We start from the raw sequence: 16831 nt of genomic DNA on the forward strand, positions 1-16831 counted from the left end.
CAGCGTATTCTAATTTAAGTGTCAGAGAAGGAAGCGATCATTTTGTGGGAGGTAGATCTTTGCTTTCTATTTGATTCAGGTGTTTTCTTGAGTGTTGATCCTGCCAAAGCTTTCCTGTCCTCTGCAGTGCTTCTGTCTAGTCTTTGGATTTCTTCTGAAGGCGTATCGATTTTGGTTCTACTCCGTTTTAATAGCAACGACAGAGCTTTCGATACCCTAAGAATCGGCTTCTCATGTAGAGGTTCACTGAGTTGCAAGCAGGGTTGTGAAGACGGTGACCATCACACATTAGCATGGAGCTGTCACAGCCGTGACACCTAAAGGCTGTGTGTGCAATGGAGTCTTCATGAGAACTGGCTACGTCCTTCAAAGGACGTTCATCTTGGCTGTATGGCATTTCAAAGAAGACAAATGGTTTAAATAATAAACAAAGAGGATTCTGTGGTATCTGAGACATTTCCTGATGAGTTCCCACTAGCAGTTAACATCTTTCTAAATCATAGACCTCTATTAACATTTAAAAATTATCAGTTTGTGCTTATGTTCTGTCTACAATTCCATCCAAATTCAATGAGCGCTTTCAATGTAGACCCTAAGCTAATTTCACTTCTTTAAAACAGAAAAATAAACCAGTATGACTTTGTGTTTGCAGTGGGATCATGGGACCAGGCCTCAATGCCATCATGGGACCTCAGGATGGGAGCAGATCTCTGTGAGTATAACCAAAAGCACAGCAAGACCTCTGTGTGCAGTTCACGTGCTCTAAACCAGTCACCTTCATGGGTGTTATTTAAGTGTTGTCACTGCAGCTAGGCTGGTCCTATGTGCTGTGATGTGCAGGAGGGATGTGTCTCATTTTCCACAATGAACTTTGGGAATAGGAAATGGTACAGTGATTGGCACATTGTGTCGATATCTGTTATTATTTCATGAGGTAGGGGGATAGGCCTGAAATAGAAAGATATAGCAGAAGTTTTGTGAGGGTAAGAGAACATCCGCAGGGTTAACTCTCTTGAAATACATCAGCACCTTACCTGGGTCAGTCTCTAAGGTCAGATAGCAGGGAGGGGCAGTTATGTAAATCATGTCTTGCATTCATAATTCTGGGCTGAATTACAACCTGTGATGAAGAGAAAAGTTCACATGTGTGACTTTAGTTAAACTGTTGACTTGTTCATTATATTATGTTTCCATTTTGCTTGACATGCAGTTTTAATTTTGAGCCTCTAAAGGATGCTGTGGCTTTCATTGAAGAAAATAAACTACACACTATAATTTACCCTTTGTAGGTTATTAGATGTCTTAGCTGCAAGGAGAGATCCAAGTGGATTATCAGGAGATATTTTGGTAAACGGTAAACCTCGACCTGCTAATTTCAAATGTACATCTGGTTATGTACCACAAGTAAGTGTTGGTGGGTTGCAATTTTAGACCTCTTCTGCTTGGGTATGGGCAGGTGCTCAGCTTATAGACTTGTGTCTTTCCAGTTAAGTGTATGACATACTCATGGGCCCCACTTTTTCCATGCCAACACTTTATAGTCATTCATTACCCTGAGTCTGACATCTGTGGCACACTGTTAGTAAGAACAGCTGTGACTTAGTCTAGAGGGACACTGTTGTCTACCTGTGTTCTTTCTCCAGCTTTCTACACTCCTAGAAGATGTCTTCTGCAAATAACTGCAGGCAGGAGTCACCAAAATTCCTGTCCTCTTCTTGGGAGGCAAATGGGAGGGGGAAGAAAACATTTGGTCCAGGCTCTGAGCTTGGGATTAGTGAAATTCAAAGTTTAAGTGCAGCATTACACTGGGTGTGTTGTTTGTGTGGCCTAGGTTACATTTGTTAGAGTCTTAGTGGTAACTATATCTAATTAGAATTCCATTTGCCCTTAAGAATGATGTGGTCATGCACACGGTGACTGTGAGAGACAATTTAGAGTTCTCAGCAGCTCTCCGTCTTCCAATGACTATAACAAGAGATGAAAAAAGAAGGAGGATTAATGAGGTGCTTGAACTTCTTCATCTGGATAAAGAACAAAATATCAAGGTAACGTGAGGAAATATCTTGAAAGATAGAGAGGATGGAGGGACAAAGGGAGGGGTAGGGGAAGAAGAGGGGGGGGGGAGAGAGAGAGAGAGAGAGAGAGAGAGAGAGAGAGAGAGAGAGAGAGAGAGAGAGAGGGAGAGAATCTGTGTGTGGATGACATGACCCTCCACAAGGTGTTTCCTGTAGTTGTGTGGTCAAGGGTGACCACTTTCTCTGTTCATGGGTAAGTGACTGGGTACATGAAGTTAAGGTGGAAATTAAACTGTGAAGCCTTCTGAACAATGGGTGAGCCTGGGAATGGAGAGTAAACCAGCAGGGAAATGTGCTCCTCACATGGCCATTTCAAGTCTTCCTTACGTGACCCCTCGACCCTTAGTGTACACTCATGACTCATTTGAGAATTTGACGAGTTCTTTTTTGTGTTCATCTTCCGTTCCTTTGGAGCAGTGGTTCTCATCCTTCCTACTGCTCTGACCCTTTAATACAGTTCCTCATTCCTGGTCACTCACGAGCACAAAATCTCTTTGGTGCTACCTCACAACTGTAATTTTGTTGTCATCGTGAATCCTAATGAAAATGTCTGATCGGTGACCCCTAAGGGCATCACGGCCCACAGGTTAAGAAACCCTGACCCAGAAGCCTTTGTTCCCTTGTTGTTTCAAATGTATTTCTGGAACTGAACTCTGATGTGAGACCGAGGACCCTGGCTCTGTGCTTCACCTATCTTAACTTTCCTTCCAGGATTTAACTCGGTCTTCAGCATCTTCTACTAACTTGTTTAGGGCTTGTTATTTTAGTAGACTCTTGTTTTGTGTTTTTATCTCATCTCATCTAGGGTGGTTAGTTCTGACTGTTGACTCGATGCAACCCACAATCACTTGGAATCACCTAGAAAATGAGGAATACTCTAGTCGTGTGGACATTTCCACAGGTGCTTGTCTTCATAAGGAAATCCATGAGGAGAGACTCAGCCCACTGCAGCAGCACTGTTCTCTGAGCTTGGGTCCTGGGTGACAGAAGAAGGGGAGTAGATGAGGTGGGCACTGGCAGGCAGGCAGGTATGCATTTTCTCTGTGCTCTGGACTACACGTAACCAGCTGCATCAGGTTCCTGCCTTGCCATCCCTGCAATGATTGACTGCACTCCTGAACTGTGCTCTGAAATAACCCTTCAGCTCCATGTGTGATTCTCACCAGAACATTTCATCTTAGCAACTGGATGGAAAACTAGGATATTCTTTTGCCCTTGCTCCCCGATGCCCTATCTTCTGACATCATTTACCCCCACGTCTTGTGTTAGTTTTCAGAGATGCAGCCTTGGTCAAGAGCAACAGTGAATGGACCACCCACCTTCTGTGGAAGCTCGTGCAGAGCCAGGCCACTGTGTAATGGATAATATGTTTCTTTTCTTTTTAAAAATATTCATCTGATGTATATGTGTGTACTGTAGCTGTCTTCAGACACAACAGAAGAGGGCATTGGATCCCATTACAGGTGGTTGTGAGCCACCATGTGGCTGCTGTGAATTGAGCTCAGGACCTCGTACTCTTTCTGCTGTGTCATCTCTCTAGCTCCAGTGACTTGTTTCTTACTGACATATTAAAAGGAATATTATATAGCACCTCACTTTGGATACTGAATTATTCTGCATCCTTTAAAAAACAAGATTTACTTACCTTAACAATTCCATTCTTATCTATCCAAATGGACACATCCTTGGCATCCTCAACTGTCAGATCTATAACCATTAGCCATCCCCAAATGTCCTTTCATTGCCAATAGAACCTGATCAGGAACTTATATGCTTCAAGTTTTTAAATATCAGGTTGTTTCCCTCTTCTTGGGTCCCCAAACCCTTCCTGCCCCTCACTGTTACACTGATTCATTGAGAAGATCATATGTAGATGTTTGGTAAGTGGACACTTGGTGCTATGGATGAAAATGGCTTTCTAGAATGTAATTCTCATGGTTTAACTCCTGCGCTGGCCCTTTCTTAGAACAGCAAGTAGGATGGCACAGGAGACTTCTCTTCAGTGTTATATAAGACGCTTGTTTTGGTGGGAAGAATGGCTCTCACAAAGGCTGCCATCCATCACGGTTTCTTTCCTCCTGAGTGATAGGAACTTGTTTTCTTTGGACCCTTCTAAAACTTGGTTTTATATTTTCAATGAGGTGCTTCGTTTTGCTGTGTTTTAAACAATAAGTAGTCATCGACCTACGTTGCTTACTTGTTTTTTTAGTGACAAAACATAAAGATATTTATTAACTTTTTGAAGGCCATGAAATATAAAAGATTTCAAGAATTTAATAACATAACTTTTTAATGATAACTTTGAATAACGGTGTGTGTTACTGTGTGCATTTATGTGTGTAGGAATGTGTGTGTGTGTGTGTGTGTGTGTGTGTGATGTGTGCATGTAGGTGTGAGTGTGGGTGTGCATATATATGTATGTGTATGAATGCGAATATGTGTGCATATGTGAGTGTGTGTGATCATGTGTGTGTCCCTGCCTGCGTGCTGTAGCACACACAGGGATGCCATAGGTCCCTTTTCAAGGGTCCATTCCCACCTTGTATGTAGTATGCAGGCAGGGGCTGTCTTCTGCTGGTGTTCTACCTGCATGGCTTACGCTTCTCTCCTCTCACTGTAATTACATTCTGATGGGGTCTGGATGCATGACACTACATGTAGCTTTAGATGCGAGTTCCAGGGATCCAACCCAGGCTTGAGGCTTGCGTGGCTTTTCCCTGCTAAACCTCCTCAGCCATCGTAAGACTTCTATGTTAGAAATGTAGAGGAAACATGTAGGCCCTGCATGATTGATATATAATCAGCACAGTGGTATACTTTCTAACTCCAGCCTTTGGGCTTCTGAGTGGGTAGTACTTTATCACACACTTGCTAACACTATTTTTCACCTGAGCGTTTTAAAAGAACATTAGGTAGTATCTTACTCCTGAGAACTTAATTTCATTTCATTCATCCAAGTAAGGACAGATGCTCATCTACAAAGTCTAAACTATCAAGAACAACAATGCCTTTATATCTTCAGCCTTGTTGTGTCCCCATTCTTCCAATCCCTCACCATTCTTTGTTGTATGTTATCAGTAGGGTTCAATCATGGTTTTGCTTGTTATGTTTAGAGAGTTTAAGCTTCAGAATTGTTCCCTATTTCTCTGTCCCCTCAACCTTCCTGTGAACTCTTTTTTTTTTTTCTGGAGCTGGGGACCGAACCCAGGGCCTTGTGCTTGCTAGGCAAGTGCTCTACCACTGAGCTAAATCCCCAACCCCCCCTTCCTGTGAACTCTTACCTTACACATTGACATTGACTGGTTAAAAGGACAGTTCCAGTTTGACCTGAAGAACGTCCAACCTTTTGGATTTGTCTACAGGGGTGAGACACGAATTCTTAGATGCTGTCCAGTGTAAATGATGTCAATTCACAAAGTCTTAAAGAGGTTGAAAATGTCCTAGGAAGGCAATGTGAACTTTCCACATAGTAATGTTTGCTACAAGCAGTGTGTGTGTGTGTGTGTGTGTGTGTGTGTGTGTGTGTGTGTGTGTGTTGGGGTGTTGTTAAATGATTACTAAAGATATTTTATCTCCTTTCCCATCTTCCCCATTTCTTTCGACAGTGATCTCACTTTGCAGGTCTTTGTGTGTTATAATGCATCCCTAGAACATGTGATTGATAATGATCAAATAGTCAGCGTAATTAACATAGCTTCACGTCAAGTGTGACCTGATTTCATTCTATTCTCTAGTTAGAAGAGAAACCTCCTTCTTCTCCCAGGTGTCCATATTTTGGCTCTTTGGAATAATGATTTAATGATTTAACACAATCTTTTATTGCTGGAACAAGCTGGTTTACCAAATGACAGTGACTATGTTCTTGTTGATAATGATGTCTTGGTGTTTTAGCCTAGATCCAAAGAACTCAGGAAAAGGACCAGTATAGCAGTGGAGCTGATCGCCGACCATCCCATTTTGTTCTTGGATGATCCCACCACTGATTTAGACTTGACAACTACGACTTATGTCGTATCAGTCCTCAGAAGGTATGTGCCAAGGGGACATTAAGGTTTTATTTACTTAATGCCTGGTTGTGTGTGTGCATTTTTGGTGCAGGAGATGCAGAAGTAGGTAACAGAACTCTTGTTTATTAGAGGGAAACTTCAACGAAGAAGAGACATCAAGAACACATTCTAGAGCATATGAAGGGTGGCTGTGGTGATGGTTGAGCACTGCTTTAAATAGCATGTCCCTAAACCCTCAAGCATGTGACTAGTGAGCTGGGGTTGTGGAGAGATCTGAAGAGAGTGATGGCTGCAGAGAAAGCAGGTTTTCTCTGAGGCAAAGCATGTTTGATGTGTCTGGAACATTCAAGATTCAGGGTAGACTAGAACCCAGCAGGCTGAGAGGAAGGAAGGCTCCTTGCTAGTAACCACAGACTGCGTCTGCTGAGCAAGTCTCACTGAGCTGTGGATTGTGTATCCTCCTTCTCTGTGTCTGTGCCCTGATCTGTCATCTCTTAAATGGATGCCAGTTACATTGGGGCACACTATTAATCTCATTTAAGAGTGATCTTTGTAATGCGTCTGTCCCCCATTATAGCTGCATTCTAAGTGCTTAGACGTGAGGATTTCTACAAATGAGTCTCTGGAATTTGGCCCTGCACAGTCACCATTGAAGTGGGAAGGGCGTAGTTTGTGTTGAATGTAGCTTGCCTAGATCACCTGGGCCACTGTCAACAGTGAGGTTGTTCCCATGGCAGGGGATGTGGGAAGGTTTCTGAGTTTAAGAGCAGAGCCATGCAGTCATGGGGAAGGGTACACAGTTGTGACATGGGGATGAACAGATGCCTCCAGGAGGCTGAGATGTGGGGGTTCTTAGCTAGGAAATGCTGGGTTCTCTGTGTGTTTCCAAGGCAGGCTAAATGGGATTATCTCAGGGATTCACCCTGGATGGAGGAAATGATTTCTAAGGTCTGGTTTCTGAACCCTGGGAAGAATGAAGTAAAAGAAGGAACGTTTCCTTCTCGCAAGAAAGAAGCTTGTGGTTGAAGAATTTGTAGGAAAAATTGACCAAGAGTTTGGTTTTGTCCGTGCTAAAAATCAGTAAGAGTTTCAAACTGACTGAATAACCCCAAGACCCATCCAAGGACCATGCAGTCTGCTGACCCAGGCTCCTGCCTCTTGCTTACCCTTTGCTGCACTCTCTGTCTTTCCTTCCTCCCCTGTTCTGTCATCATCCTCCATCATCCTAACACCCCATCATGTAACTCCATGAACTGAGAGCACTCCCCATTGTGCTGTCCCTGTGAGGGGTCCAACAAGCAGGGCCTCGCCACCCCATGGTCTGTGGACTCCTCAGGTGTCCCTCTGCCTGTGTGTCCCCTTTCCTGTCTGCTTCAGGATACTCTCTAAGATCAGGTTTTTGCTCATTTTCCAGTATGGAACACTTCCCTCTGTCCATTTCTCATGCTGTTGGTAGTCTTAGTTCATTGTGTAGGGTCATCCTACATGTGGTTTATCCCAGCGTTCTGGGAGCAGACTCCGGACCTGACATGCTGTGTCCACCTAGGTCTCCATTACCCATGGAACTGCACCCTAGACGAAGAATTTTCTTTAATATTTTTACATTTATTTAGTTATTTATTTAGTTGTGGGCATGTGTTTCTATGTGTGCATGTATCTGTGTGTGCGTGTGTATGTATGTGTACCTGTCTGTCCATCTGAATACGGGTAGCATGCACATAGAGGCCAGAGGACAGCTCAGTGGAGTTGGTTTTCTCCTTCTCCCAAGTGGGTTCTGGGAACAGAGCTTGGGTCTTCACACTTGTCAGCATGTGACTTACGCATTGAGCCATCTGGGTTGTCTATATGAAACTTTCTCATCTAATCATGCCGGTGGTTGCTGGATTCTGTGATATGAATTACAGTTTTTCCTCTCATGAATTATTAATGGTCAGTCAGGGAAAACAGTCACCTCTTATGCCATTACTCTGCACCTCATCTGGTCTCACCAGTTTCATGTGAACTTGTAATTCCCCTCTTGATTTAATTACTTCACAGGCTGACATGGCTCTCTGTGTGGAATAGGTCTCTCCTTACTTCCCATTTTGTACCATGGACTGTAATATGTTAGTCTTCATTTTTAAGTAGTAAATAACTCACCAGGCTAGTGGAAGCTCCTTCACTGTGAGGATTTTTATGTTTCTCATAATTCTTTGAGAATTTCATACAATGTATTTCAATCCTATTCTTTCCTTCAACTAGGATTCATATTTTTTAAAATAAAAAAATTTAAATAAAATTCTTTGACTGGGATGGAGAGATGGGTTAGCACTGCTGCTCTTCCAGAGGGCTCAGGTTAAATTTCCAGCATGCATATTGTAGCCCACAATCATCTTTGCTACATTCCCAGGGCATCTAATTTATCTTTCTCACCTCCACATGAACCAGGGACACGTGCTCACAGGCGTTCCGGCAAAGCACTAATAACACAAGGAAAAACAACAACAATAACAACAAAAACTCACCTTTGTCAGTCCTGCAAGGATTCCTAACTGAGCTGTGAGAGCAGACGCTGCTGTGCTGGCTGGTCCTGGGCCTTGCTTTCTCCCTCCTCCTCTCTCTCTTTCTCTTTATCTCTTTCTGTACTTTTTAATTGGAATCTTACATAATCTAAGTGTGTATTGGACTCCCTAGATCATCCTACCGGCTGGATTTTGCAGACATGCCACCATACCCAGCTTTTTTTTTTTTTTTTTTTTTTTTTTTTTTTTTTTGGAGCTGGGGACCGAACCCAGGGCCTTGCACTTCCTAGGTAATTTTCACCGCTGAGCTAAATCCCCAGCCCCATACCCAGCTTTTATAGAAGCATTTTAATAGCACTTTGAAACATTCTTTTAGTTACTGGTTCTCCTACCAGAAGACGAAACTCTCCAAAACCACCCTTTTAGCTCATTTTTCCCTGCCATGGAATTAAACTAATGATGAAATCTCAGCTTTGCCCCTCACTAACTGTGGTCCCTTAACCTGTTGCTTGGCGTTTTAATGCTTATCCCCAGAGAGAGCTCATTATCTTAAATTATCCTTATGCAAATGTTATTAAAATTAAAATGAGGTCATCACTGAAGCATTTAGCAGGGAGATCAAGTGGTTAGCAATGTGAATCACAAGATCAGAACAAACAATACCAATTCGTGAGGAGGCAGAAACTGTCAGTAGTCAAATAAATTGTCCAATATAATCATACCTTTAATACCTGCTCTGTTGTTGTTTCTCAATCTTGGGTGAACCTCCAGATCAGCCAGCATGCCTGTTAGTGATCCAGTTTACTCTGAGGTTACACTGCCTGGAGGTCTACAGTGTCAATAAAACTCTGGTGAACTGTGGACAATTGATGTTTCACAGATTAACAAATTGTAGAATTTGAAATAGAAACATGGAGTTTGGTTTCTTTCTCACGTATATAAAACAAGTTAGATGAAGCGTTTATTAGAAAAACTCAGTGCTCACTTCAGCAGCACATATACTAAAATTGGAACGATACAGAGAAGATTAGCATGGCCCCTGCGCAAGGATGGCACACGAATTCGTGAAGCGTTCGGTATTTTTAAGTTGAACAACACTTTACTCAATGACAACTGGGACAAGGAAGAAATAAAGAAAAAAATTAAAGACTTCTTAGAATTTAATGAAAATGAAGGTACAACATTTCCAAACTTATGAGACACAATGAAAGCAGTGCCAAGAGGAAAACTCCTAGCTCCAAGTGCCTGCAGAAACAGTTGAGAGCATATATCAGCAGACTGACAGCACACCTAAGATCTCTAAACAAAAAGAAACAAATAACACCCAGCAGGAGTAGACAGCAGGAGATAATCAAAGTCAGGGCTGAAATGAACCGAGTAGAAACAAAAAGAATTAAGAAAACAAAGAGCTTGTTCGTTGAGAAAATCAACAGGATAAATAAACCATTAGCCAGACTAACCAGAGGTCACACAGAGTGTGTCCAAATTAACAAAATCAGAAATGAAAAGAGAGACATAACAACAGAATCTGAGGAAATTTTAAAAAATCATGCCTGCTACTAAAGCGTATACTCAACAAAACTGGAAAATCTGGAGGAAATGGACAATTTCTAGACAGATACCAGGTACTAAAGTTAAATCAGCAACAAATAAACCATCTAAATAACTCCATAACTCCTAAAGATATAGAAGCAGTTATTAAAAGTCTCCCAAACAAAAAGAGTCCAGAACCAGACGGGTTCAGTGCAGAATTCTATCAGACCTTCATAGAAGAACTCATAACAATACTGTCCAAACTATTCCACAAAATTGAAACAGATGGAGCACTACCAAATTCCTTCTATGAAGCCACAATTACTCTTATACTTAAACCACACAAAGACCCCTCAAAGAAAGAGAACTTCAGACCAATTTCCCTTATGAATATCGACACAAAAATACTCAATAAAATTCTTGCAAACAGAATCCAAGAGCACATCAAAACAATCATCCACCATGATCAAGTAGGCTTCATCCCAGGGATACAGGGATGGTTTAATATACATAAAATCCATCAATATAATCCACTGTATAAACAAACTCAAAGATAAAAACCACATGATCATTTCATTAGATGCTGAGAAAGCATTTGACAAAATTCAACATTCCTTCATGATAAAGGTCCTGGAAAGATCAGGAATTCAAGGCCCATACCTAAACACAGTAAAAAGCCATATACAGCAAACTAGTAGCTAACATCAAACTAAATGGAGAGAAATTTGAAGCAATCCCACTAAAATCAGGGACTAGACAAGGCTGCCCACTCTCTCCCTACTTATTCAATATAGTACTCGACGCCCTAGGCAGAGCAATCAGACAACAAAAGGAGGTCAAAAAGATACAAATTGGAAAGGAAGAAATCAAAATATCACTATTTGAAGATGATATGATAGTATACTTAACTGACCCCGAAAGTTCCACCAGAGAACTACTAAGCAGGATAAACAACTTCAGCAAAGTGTCTGGGTATAAAATTAATTCAAACAAATCAGTAGCCTTCCTCTACTCAAAGGCTCAACAGGGTGAGAAAAATTAAGAAAATGACACCCTTCACAATAGTCCCAAATAATATAAAACATTTTGGTGTTACTTTAACCAAGCAAGTGAAAAATCTGTATGACAAAAACGTCAAGTCTCTGAAGAAAGAAACAGAAGAAGATCTCAGAATATGGAAAGATCTCCCAGGCTCTTGGATTGGCAGGATTAATATAGTAAAAGTAGCCATTTTTCCTAAAGCAATCTACAAATTCAATGCCATCTCCAAAAATTTCCTACTTAATTCTTTATAGAGATAGACAGAGCAATTTGCAAATTCATTTGGAATAACAAAAAACCCAGGATAGCAACAATTATATGCAACAATAAAAGAACTTCATCCCTGACCTCAAGCAGTTTTATAGAGCAATAGAGACAGGCAGATAGATCAGTGGAACAGAACTGAAGACCCAGAAATGAACCCACACAACTGTGGTCACTTGATCTTTGACAAAGGCACTAAAACCATCCATTGTAAAAAAGACAGTATTTTCAACAAATGGTGCTGGTTCAACTGGAGATCAACATGTAGGAGACTGCAAATTGATCTATTCTTATTGCCCTGGACAAAGTTAAACTCCAAGTGGATCAAGGACTTTGACATCAAACAAGATAGAGTCAAACTAATAGAAGAAAAAGTGGGGAAGAGTCTTGAACACGTGGACACTGGGGAAAATTTCCTGAACAAAATACCAATGACTTATGCTCTAAGATCAAGAATGGACAAATGGGACCTTATAAAACTGCAAAGCTTCTGTAAGGCAAAGGACACTGTCATTAGGACAAAATGGCAAACAACAGATTCAGGAAAGATCTTTACCAATCCTACACTTGCTAGAAGGCTGATATCTAAAATATACACAGAATTCAAAAAGGTAGACTCCAGAGAGCCTAATACCCCTATTAATAATGGGGTACAGAGCTAAACAAAAAATTCTCAGCTGAGGAATGCCGAATGGCTGAAAAGCCCCTAAAGAAATGTTCAACATCTTTAATCATAAGGGAAATGCAAATCAAAACAACCCTGAGATTCAACCTCACACAAGTCAGATTGGCTAAGATCAAAAACTCAGGCAACAGCAGATACTGACAATGATGTGGAGAAAGAGGAACACTCCTCCATTGTTGGTGGGCTTGCAAACTGGTACCACCACTCTGGAAATCAGTCTGGAGGTTCCTCAGAAAATTGGACATTCCACTACCTGAGGACCCAGCTATACCTCTGTTGGGCATATATCCAAAAGATGCTCCAACATACAACAAAGACACATGCCCCACTATGTTCATAGTAGCCTTATTAATAATAGCCAGAAGCTGGAAAGATCCCAGATGCCCTTCAACAGAGGAAGGGATTCAAAAAATGTTATACATTTACACAATGGAGTACTACTCATCTATCAAAAACAATGACTTCATGAAATTCATAGGCAAATGGAATGAACTAGAAAATATCATCCTGAGTGAGGTAACCTAATCACAGAAAAACACACATAGTATGCACTCATCAATAAGTGGATATTAGCCCAAAAGCTCGAATTATCCACGATGCAAGCCACAGACCACAGGAAACTCAAGAAGAAGGATGAGCAAAATGCAGATGCTTCCATTCCTTTATAAAAGGGAGACAAAAATATTCATAGGAGGAGATATGGAGGCAAAGTTTAGAGCAGAAACAGAAGGAATGTACATTCAGAGCCTGCCCCACATGTGGCCCATGTATATACAACCACCAAAACTAGATAAGATTGATGAAGCTAAAAAATGCATGCTGAAAAGATCAGATTTAGATCTCTCCTGAGATACACAACCAAAGCATGTCAAATACCGTCAATGCTAGCAGCAAAACACTGAAATGAGAGGATCCCATTGGGGGAATTAAAGGAAGGATTGAAAGAGCTGAAGGGGCTTGCAACCCCATTAGAACAACAATGCCAAGCAACCAGAGCTTCCAGGGACTAAGCTAATACCATAAGACTATACATGGACTGAACCAGGGATCCAACTGCATATGTAGCAGAGAATAGCCCTGTTGGGGCACCAGTGGAAGGGAAGCCCTTGGTCTTGCCAAGGTTGGAACCCCAGTGCCGGGGAATATCAGTGGTGGTGGTAAGGGAGTGTGGATGGGGGTGAACACCCTTATGGGTGAGGGGGAGAGGGAGGGAATAGGGGACTTATGGACAGGAAATCCAGAAGGGGAATAACATTTGAAATGTAAATAAAGAAATATATCCAATAAAAAATTTTAAACTAAAAAACACACAAACAAACAAACAAAAAACCAAAAAGAAAAATCCACCTGAAATGGGAATAAAGAGTGTAAGTTCAGGAATGAAATATTCTGACGAGAATTTCAAGGTTCTGGTGTCCAGCGACTTATCATGTCTCCTTCTCTGAACTTAGGATGTCGATGAAGGGAAAGACAATCATCTTCTCCATCAATCAGCCTCAGTACTCCATCTTCAGATTCTTTGATAGCCTCACCTTAGTGGCTTCAGGAAAACTCATGTTTCATGGACCTGCATGGGATGCTCTGGAGTACTTCACATCTGCGGGTACTGTCGCCTGTTGCTGTGAGAGCTCCTCCATTCACAGGGCCTGCAAAGAGAACAGGGGGTATCAGGGCTGCTGTTTGACTCTCGTGCAGACTTACTAAGTGTGGGTTTCTCCACTTTAAATACCGGTGGTTAATTTGGCGACAGGATGTTTTGATAATTTAACAGTCTGGATTGTTGTTCAGGTCTGTTCTTTGGCCACAGGGCCAGTTATCCACCATTTGAGCAGCTTGGGAAAGGCCTGGTATCACAGCCTTCCTGTTTACACAGCAGATGGTGGTTGTCAGTTTCCCCCTAGTGCTTGACCCACCTCTGAGGTGCTGCTGAGTTGTTACTAACTTAGTGGTGACTTTGTAGTTTGGGTTCAGGCCTTGCTTGGGGACTATAGAGACTTAAGTCTGACTTCCTGTTTTGCTCTGCTTGTTTTCTACAGAGTCAGATTGTACGGTGAAATTCTTTTTCAAAGGTTCATGCATTTAGCTTTCTCTTTTAGAAGCATGAATGCAGTTGTGGAGGCTTCTCTGCCTCCTAGAGGATAGGCTTAGCTTTTTACTTTCCAGCACTCTTTATTTGCTATCAGTTAATCTTTGTCATTGAAAATGTACAAGGCTGGTGAGTCTGTGGAGTCCCATAAAATTTCAGGCTGAGTTCAAATGTTTCACAGGAAGACTTTGCATGTATATCATACACATAAACATATATGTTATCTATATATTAGACAGGAAAGAGAGATTGCTGAAATATTGTATGAATTTCCATATGAATGGATATATATATATATGGAAAAAATAAATTAGTGAAGGGGAACAGGAAGAGGAGGAAGACGTTAGACTGTGTCCTCCCTCCACTTCCCCACTCTCTGAGGGAGTGTCCTCAGGCTGTGTTTTTTGACTGCATTCTTTGTAGGTTACCAATACGAGTCCCACAACAACCCTGCAGACTTCTTCCTGGACGTAATTAATGGAGGTTTGTGTGACACAGAGGAAGATGGCCATGAAGGTTTGTGAATCTCCTAGAGTCACACAAGTTTGCCTAACTCATTTCATTTAAACACAAGGGTTCATTGGGATATAGTTTTTTATGTTAATTAAAATTAGCTGATAGACTTTGCTGTTGGTCAGTGCTGGGTGTGTTTGATATTATTTATGAAGGAACATTTCTCTGACATTGTCAACAGTAATGACATCTGTTAGAAAGTGAATGCACTCATTGCTTTGCATATTATTCTCGTACTGCCTTAGATTAGGTTTGTTTAGATGGCCAGGCCGGCCTCATATCTGTGCTCTTTCTGCCTCACCTCCCAAGTACAGGTGAAAAGTTCTCAGGGAGAACTTCCCCTCGGGATGGAGGTCCTCCAACTCAATGACCAGACCGAGACCACCGGATGCAATCAGCAAGAGGATTTGGTTTATTGTCGGGATACACAGGCACAGACACCTGTGGGCACCAGTCACTGGGGGAAGTACAGGAACCAAGGATGGGCTTTTTAAGGTTTAAGCAAGCATACAGAATCATGGTTACAGGGATATAATTGGTGGATTCTAATGTGGCAAGGGTTTGAGGGCAAAACCTTCTTGGAACATAAGAAAATGCCCCACCAGGGGTGTGGGAAGGGGGTTTTCTCATAGACAGTCGTCCTGTTGTCATCTGTGACTCAGTGTTCTAACCTTTCCCTGAACCAGTCATCTTAAGTACAGCCTTGCAAAATGGCATTACTGCTGCTAAGCTGGGGTCTTTCACAGGAATTACAAGGTTTAACAGCTTATCACAGAAAGTCACCTGAGAGGAAGAAACCTCAATTAAGAAAATGGTCATAAGGTTGGGATGGACAAGGTATTTTCTTAATTAGATTGATTTGGGAGGCCTGACCCCCCAGGGCCCAAGAGAGCCCCTAGGGCAAGAAGCTGGCCCTGCCCCTCACCAGGGAAGTACAGTAGATCTGGCCAGGCTTAAGGAAAGGGTGAGCCTGCCAAGGGTGGGAGAGCATGAGAGCTGGTCTTGCCCCCTCTGGCTGCAGCACTCTAGAGAGTGGGCCTTGTATCTCACCTGGACACCACAGTAGAGCTAATTCTGGTGGCCCGAAGGGCTGGTGAGCTGGTTTTTAGGGCATGAGAGTGGGAGAAGTTGCCCTGTCTCTCGCTGGTTACAACACTGGGTGAGCTAGCTGTGGTAGTGCTCACCCTGGGGATGAAGATACCAGAGAGCTGGTGGGCTGAGCACTCAGTTACCACAGAGGCCCAGACCCAGGGCCCATCCCAACATCTGCTCCATCTTTGACCTGCTGGAGCTTGTGAAAGGGCTGCTCTTGTAGATCCAAAACTACAGGATCTCCATGACTCAGGGCAACAGCAAGATATCTGAGAGAAATCCCTGTAACAATCCAATATTGATAGTGCAGCAGAAGCCAGAGGCCTCAAAACAGACCAATGACTCACTGCAATGGACATTTGCAAGAGGGTGTTCTGTGTGACAAACTGTGACACACTGTAATTTAAGAAGGAAATTTGGCATTTTATACATTTGAATATACATTTGCATGTAGCAGAAAGCAGGGACCAGACCTCTGTATTAAGAAATGTAGATCTGTATGAGAATTCTTTGTTAAGAATTAGGGTCAAGAAAGGAAAAGGCCCTTCAGTTGCTGAATCCGTGGGATAATAAGAGTCATCAGGTCAGTTAGTGTATTAGTCAGGGCTTTCTAGAGTCACAGGACCTAAGGAATGCTTCTGTATATCAAGGAATTTATTGTGATGACTTACAGTCTGTAGTCCAACTAACCCAACAATGGGCAGCTGTGAATGGGAAGTCCAAGAATCTAGCAGTTGCTCAGTCCCCACAAGGCTGGGTGTTTTAGCTGCTCTTCTATAGAAGTTGAGTTCCAACAGATATGCTGACAAGTAAGTGCAAGCAGTCAAAGAGTGAGTCTTCCTTCTTCCAATGTCCTTATGTAGGCCTCCAGCAAAAGGTGTGGCCCAGATTAAAGTCTGTACCACCAGGCCTGGATCTAAAACTTGCTTTGTCCCAGGCTGACCTTGAACTCAGAGATCTCCTTGCCTCAGTCTCCTGGGATTAAAGGCATGTATTTCCATGCCTGGGCCTAAGCTTTTCACGGCCACTATGCC

At 42.2% G+C, this 16831-nt stretch overlaps 1 protein-coding gene and 1 non-coding gene across 2 annotated transcripts in view; both read left to right on the forward strand.

The window, feature by feature from the left end:
- Positions 1–458: 458 nt before the first annotated feature.
- The window catches only part of LOC116912161 (ATP-binding cassette sub-family G member 3-like), a 50111-nt gene continuing 33738 nt past the window's right edge, over positions 459–16831 (forward strand). Inside the window, exons 1-6 of the mRNA XM_032916081.1 lie at positions 459–712; positions 1290–1404; positions 1893–2045; positions 5967–6103; positions 13558–13709; positions 14616–14708. Coding sequence (XP_032771972.1) covers positions 660–712; positions 1290–1404; positions 1893–2045; positions 5967–6103; positions 13558–13709; positions 14616–14708 — 703 coding nt within the window. The 5' untranslated portion in view covers positions 459–659. The remainder of the gene's footprint in view (positions 713–1289; positions 1405–1892; positions 2046–5966; positions 6104–13557; positions 13710–14615; positions 14709–16831) is intronic.
- Positions 9561–9667, forward strand: LOC116913038. Its single transcript, XR_004389575.1, has one exon. It is a non-coding gene; the product is annotated as a U6 spliceosomal RNA (small nuclear RNA).

The sequence above is a fragment of the Rattus rattus genome, chromosome 11, assembly GCF_011064425.1.
Source record: "Rattus rattus isolate New Zealand chromosome 11, Rrattus_CSIRO_v1, whole genome shotgun sequence".
Classification (NCBI taxonomy): Eukaryota; Metazoa; Chordata; class Mammalia; order Rodentia; family Muridae; genus Rattus; species Rattus rattus.